The following is a 5,916-nucleotide window of genomic DNA, read 5'->3' on the forward strand; positions in this document are numbered from 1 at the left end:
ATAGGAATCAAGTAGAGTTAGCCCACAATCTAGCTCCTTAGTGTAGAGTAAGTCGGACGAATTTATATTAATTTTTTCTTGATTTGCTTGTACGTTTTTTTATGTCAAAAAAAATTGAAAAAGTAGTTTAAAACTAGTTATTTAATGTTTTAAGTTTGAGTTGTTTTACTCGTGTCATTTTTGTATAATTGTATCAATAGTTTTAGTTGTAACTTGTAAATTTTAAAGATCAAACAAATTTCATTTTTACTAATCTAATACAAAATAATTCCTGTGGAAGGGTGTAAATTTTTGTACAACTTTTCATACAAATTAGTGAGTGTCCCAGGTGATGCCTGGGTTGTTGCTTTCCGTAAATTTTTGTCTTGTGAGGAAAATAACGTCATAATTTGAAAAATACAAGAAATTAGAGTTAGAGTTTATGTCTACAATAGTCTACTATCATTACCATTAATGTGTTAGGTATCTAACTACTTGTGTAAGCAATGAGATATAATTACAGAACATTAATATATTTTATTTTGAAATACTAAATAATGATGTTATGTTGGATCAATGATTAACCTCTCACCTTTCATTTCAAAGGTCATGTATTCCATACCTTGTAACTATACAAAGTTAGAACCTCTCTATCTACCAAAAAAAAAAAAACCCCACATCAATGTTGGTTTTGACCTGTCAAATGTCGTTGGTCAACTCCTGTATGATCTCTAGCACCTCACTTCGCATTTTAAACTCCACAGAATCATCAACATTATTTTCTATTGCTGAAAGCACGTCACTCTTGATATTTCCAAGTGAGCAGCATTGACAGATTGCCCTAGCAATAGCTAACACATACAGACCACAATCATATCCATTTGATTGCTGAGGGGTCTTGCATTCTGTGAACATAGGCAAAACAGCAGGTTCGGCAGCAGCGATGGATTCAGGTGTTGTGCCTCCAAGAGGTTTGGATACAGACTGCACGCTTTTCTTCTTATTCCTCTGTTTCTTTAGTGAAGATGATGAGGTGTGTGGCCTTGAAACTTGACCACCTGGCCCCATGTATTCCTTGAGGACATCGTACAGCTTCATGGCGTGGAAGTTATTCGTTCCCTCCATACTATCAAAATGCAGAAATGAATTTTTGGTCCTATCATAGACCAGGATGCTCCAATGGCTTCCACTGTCATCCCCAGCAAAATCATCGGTGTCATTTACAGAGAAAAGGACCAGTCTCTTGCTTGACAGTTTGCAAGACTGAGCGAACTCTTCAACGAACTTGTCATCGTGGCAATTAGCAAGCCAGACAGATACGGAAGGAGTAACAAGCAGCATATCATCAGTTTTGATGGAAGAGAACAGATAGCTGAAGTAGAATGCAATGATTTGGTCGTTGAGGAAGCAAGATTCTCGTAAAGTTTCCAGATCTGAAGCTCGCAAAACAACATCCTTGTACTTCAAGACCTCTTTGTCTTCCATGTCTGTAAGAGAATTATGCAGAATAGACTAACTTAGTATTCATGCTTAGACATGTTGAATTCTTTTTCTTTAACATTATCGCTATTCTAAATGGGTACTTGAAAATACCACCCATTTTCTTCATAAATAATAAGGTACTAGTACAATCCTTTTGTTAACAAGTTCAGCTACGAGTAGAAAATTTGAGCAGCTACAGTCGACATACTAAACTGACTTGATGTTACCACCTAGCAGACAAGATATAAATCCAACCGCAAGATAACAACCCATCTTCTTTTGTGATTAGGGAAGTACAACAACAAATTATTACTGAAATAAAATCGAAAGCCATCAGATGTTGCTTATAAAGAGAGTCCACGCCTACCCTGACTTTCACTCATGAGTCTTCTTCTTCCTAAGGATCATAAATTATATATTTATCATGGTTCACAGCTAATTAGGTTATCATAAACACTGATCTCATGCACTGAATAAGCCACTACACACTACTGTTATCTTTAAACCTTAGAACCCATTGTTGCACACCGGAGCCTATCAGGCTGTCAGCTTACAATAACATGATCCACCATATACAGAATCTGATATAAGTCTATAGTTTGACCTTAATAAAAGGGTTAAACAGCACATAAAAGCAATATTAGTAGTTAGTTTCCACAATATGTACCCACTATTTTTTACTGTTACTAAAGAAAAAGAATAAAAAGCGAATTCTGGACTCCTTCAATCACCATACTAACAAGCAGTAAATTCAACCGAGATCAGTTCAGATCAAGAAATATGTTCTCCACTTGACTGAACTTCATCATTTACCTTATCACTTTGCTCAACCATGAAATTTAACCATATAAAAGAGAGAAGGTCAAGACTAACTCTTGAAGAAAAATATTAAAGAAATTCTGTGGAAGTTTTAGTTTTATCTGTCCAAATGAAAACCCTCCCCAACATACCCTGAACAAAACCATTTAACCATCTGCAATTTCAATAAAAATCTATTTTTTCAAAAAAAAGATATCTCAACACAATCAAAAGAAACAGAAGAACAATATCTCAATCAAAGAAACAAATTCAAGAATCAAATAAAACAGACCGTGGTCTACGCTCCCGGCGACGAGCAGATGCCGACGACGATGCAGACAAGATGGCGCGTCGAACGAGAAGTAAGAGGAGGATTTAGGGTCGGCGAGTCGGACGAAGCGGAGGAGGGTCGTCGGCGTCACCACCCTCGGCTCGCGAAACTGATGCAGACAACGATGACGATGACGATGACGAAGACGATGATGAGGCAGAATTTTCGTGTGTGGTGAGGGTGCCAGGGTGGTGGTGAGGGTGAGGGTGAGGGTGGGGTTAAATCTCTATTCTATATGGGAAGATAGGGGATACCAAAATAATAGAAATCACATTTTACCCTCATTAAATACAACAAATTACATCTAATAATATAAATTGAATTTTTTTTTTTTTTACAAAATCACGTCGCACAACATAACTGTAATTCACTCTAAAAACACAACCACCCCAACTCCCCCAACACAGTTACCCAGAATCTCAACCGTTAAGTCTTTTTGCTTTCTCTATTATACCATATTCTCTTCCATAAATAAAAACAATTCACAAATCAGATTATCAACCGTTCATAAGAAGGAACGGCATCGGCTCGAATCTTCATCTTTCATATGCTTTCTCAATCTTCTTTATCTTAATTTTTTCCTCACCATTTTTTAGTTTCTCACTTTTCTGTTGGGTTTTGGGCTTTGGTTCCTCACCTCCGTAGAAAAGCCGCATCTTTCAGGGACGTTCTCAAATTCGCCGCGGAGGAATTTAAAGTCCCTCTTCAACCAGCGCTATCATCACTGATGGTGTTTTTATTTCTTTTACTCTTATGCTCTGCAAATTCCATCAAATTTTTCAACTTTGTAGACAAGGAGATTGTATAATGTATATCGTTCTATATGTTGTTGAGTTACCATTATTTTCTTTATTTTTTTTTTTTTTTTGAGAAATCTACTTTTTATAAGATTAAAAAACCTTTGAATGATATGCTAATATGTTATTAACAAGTACTCCCTCCGTCCCTTAATAAAGTGTCCATTTCTTTTTTGGACACTATTCAAAGGTAAAGAAAGCCCTCAAAAAAAAATTCCAATATATAAGATAAAACATAGTCATGTGGGGTCTTATTTGATTCGTCTCATTGCGTACATTAAGAAAATCAAACTTTTATAATTTTTACTAATATGCAATTAAAGATATTAACGATGCAAAACATACATTGGCAAACGTGCATTGGAGAAATGGGCACTCTATTTAGGGACGGAGGGAGTATGAGCCTATATTCCCTCAAAAAAAAGTATGAGCCTTCAAATAAGCATACAAAAGGACAGCAATTTACAAGAACAAAAATTATTTTTTCTTTGTTACACTATTATCTACTACATGTCAAGAGAGCTATGAAGCCAAAAAATGGAAAAAGGAAAAAATAAAAAATAAAAGAGATGGTTACTGCTATGGTGGTTGTGTTTATCTTTCAAATAGTGAAAACAAAACATGTTCGATAAAACCATTTTAAAGAACTAATTTTGAGTACATTTCATAAACCGGAAACAGAAAAGGTAGCAATCATTTAAGAAATTTTGATTATGGATTTGGAAAACCCATCCCCTTTTTCTCTCTTTCCTTTCTCGATTCATCTCTTCTATTACCAGATAAAGGCTGGTGTCGATGAGTCGTCGGTGTTCGGTGAGTATTGTGTAGCCGGTGTCGTCAAATTTCACAGTGAAGGATGACGCCACCACATATGTTAAAAATTTCTCAGACTATTTCTACTATCCGAAATCGTAATTGGGCATATGGATTTTGACATAGACGATATTTAAGCTTTTAAATACAATCTGGTGCTCTCATCATGGGACTCGAAAGGAATAAGTTGTTTTAGTATTTGTTAATTTTGAATATTAAGCCTGTATTTTAGATATATACTCCCTCTGTTCTTTATCTATTGCAACAATGGAATGGACACAATTATTAAGGAAATAAAAAATAACAAGATAAAGTAAGGGTAATATTATCAACTAATTAGTTGGTGGATAATTAATGATAATTTTAGTAAGGTAAAACAAGGGTAATATTGTCAACTAAAGTTACTTTTTTAACCAAAAATAGCATTGTTGCCATAGATATGAAACTATCATAAGTAGTCATTGCTCCAATAGATAAAGAATGGAGGAAGTAATATGTAAGTGACACAAAGAAAAATGGTTTGGGGTTGAGTTAACGCTATAATGTCAATGCATAGATATGGACTATATAGTTTCAGTTTTAATTAGGAATGGATTGTATTTTATATTTACTAGCTCATATGCATGCTATGCATTCGAAATCATATGAACATTTAAATTAATTGTGTTGTGTAATTACATTTGATAATTATTTGTAATTAAAAATACAATCCCCCGATTTGGAATGTCTATAATAAATCTATTGTAGTTCACTTCTTTAAAAGTTTTCGATAAAGGGGTGCAGTTTCATATTTGAAGAGTAAAAAAGTTAATTGTAAATAGCCAAAAATAAAGTCTTAGATAAAGGGGTGTAGTCTCATATTTGAAGAGTGAAAAAGATAATTGTAAATAGCCAAAAATAAAAGTCTTTGTTAGGAGTAATTATTTAACAAATATTAATAAGTTTTGATATTTATTCATTCAACTTTTTTTTTCTAGCTTTTTAGGTAGTTTGATAAACTAATAAAAAAGCTGGATAAATGCTTTTAGTTAGATTAATTATTGTTACAAAGATAAATTACTTGACATGATAATGAGGGTCATATTTCTCATTGCAAGTTGGTATCATAAACCCAAAAATAAATGACAATAAGGAAATGTTAGCTCTGATGTGAAAAGGAAATATTATTAATTTAACTGTAAATATGAAATCTAATTACGCACACAATTAATTTAACTGTTAATATAATTTCGCACGCATAGCGTGCATATAAGACTAGTTGTAAATAGCCAAAAATAAAGTCTTAGATAAAGGGGTGTAGTCTCATATTTGAAGAGTGAAAAAGATAATTGTAAATAGCCAAAAATAAAAGTCTTTGTTAGGAGTAATTATTTAACAAATATTAATAAGTTTTGATATTTATTCATTCAATTTTTTTTTCTAGCTTTTTAGGTAGTTTGATAAACTAATAAAAAAGCTGGATAAATGCTTTTAGTTAGATTAATTATTGCTACAAAGATAAATTACTTGACATGATAATGAGGGTCATATTTCTCATTGCAAGTTGGTACTAGTATATATATAAAGGAGGAACTTTTCGGGAGCATAGGAAACTGCTCAAGATTTCGAGACTTTAGAGTGTGCCACGTAGGATTCAATGTCATCAAATTTATATTTATTTTTTAAAAAATAGAGTTCTACATAGATTTAAATACATATAAGGAGCTCTAGATAAGC

General features: G+C 33.3%; 1 protein-coding gene across 1 annotated transcript; it reads right to left on the reverse strand.

Annotated features, from left to right (window-relative positions):
- Window positions 1–493: 493 nt before the first annotated feature.
- Window positions 494–3,570, reverse strand: LOC104885044 (NEDD8-specific protease 1). The gene is made up of 2 exons (XM_010669753.4): window positions 2,552–3,570; window positions 494–1,466 (listed from the first exon to the last, which is right to left on the reverse strand). Exon 2 carries the CDS (start codon window positions 1,462–1,464, stop codon window positions 679–681), a length of 786 nt encoding a protein of 261 aa, XP_010668055.3. The 5' UTR covers window positions 1,465–1,466; window positions 2,552–3,570; the 3' UTR covers window positions 494–678.
- Window positions 3,571–5,916: the final 2,346 nt, after the last annotated feature.

This window comes from Beta vulgaris, chromosome 9, assembly GCF_026745355.1.
Source record: "Beta vulgaris subsp. vulgaris cultivar EL10 chromosome 9, EL10.2, whole genome shotgun sequence".
Lineage (NCBI taxonomy): Eukaryota > Viridiplantae > Streptophyta > Magnoliopsida > Caryophyllales > Amaranthaceae > Beta > Beta vulgaris.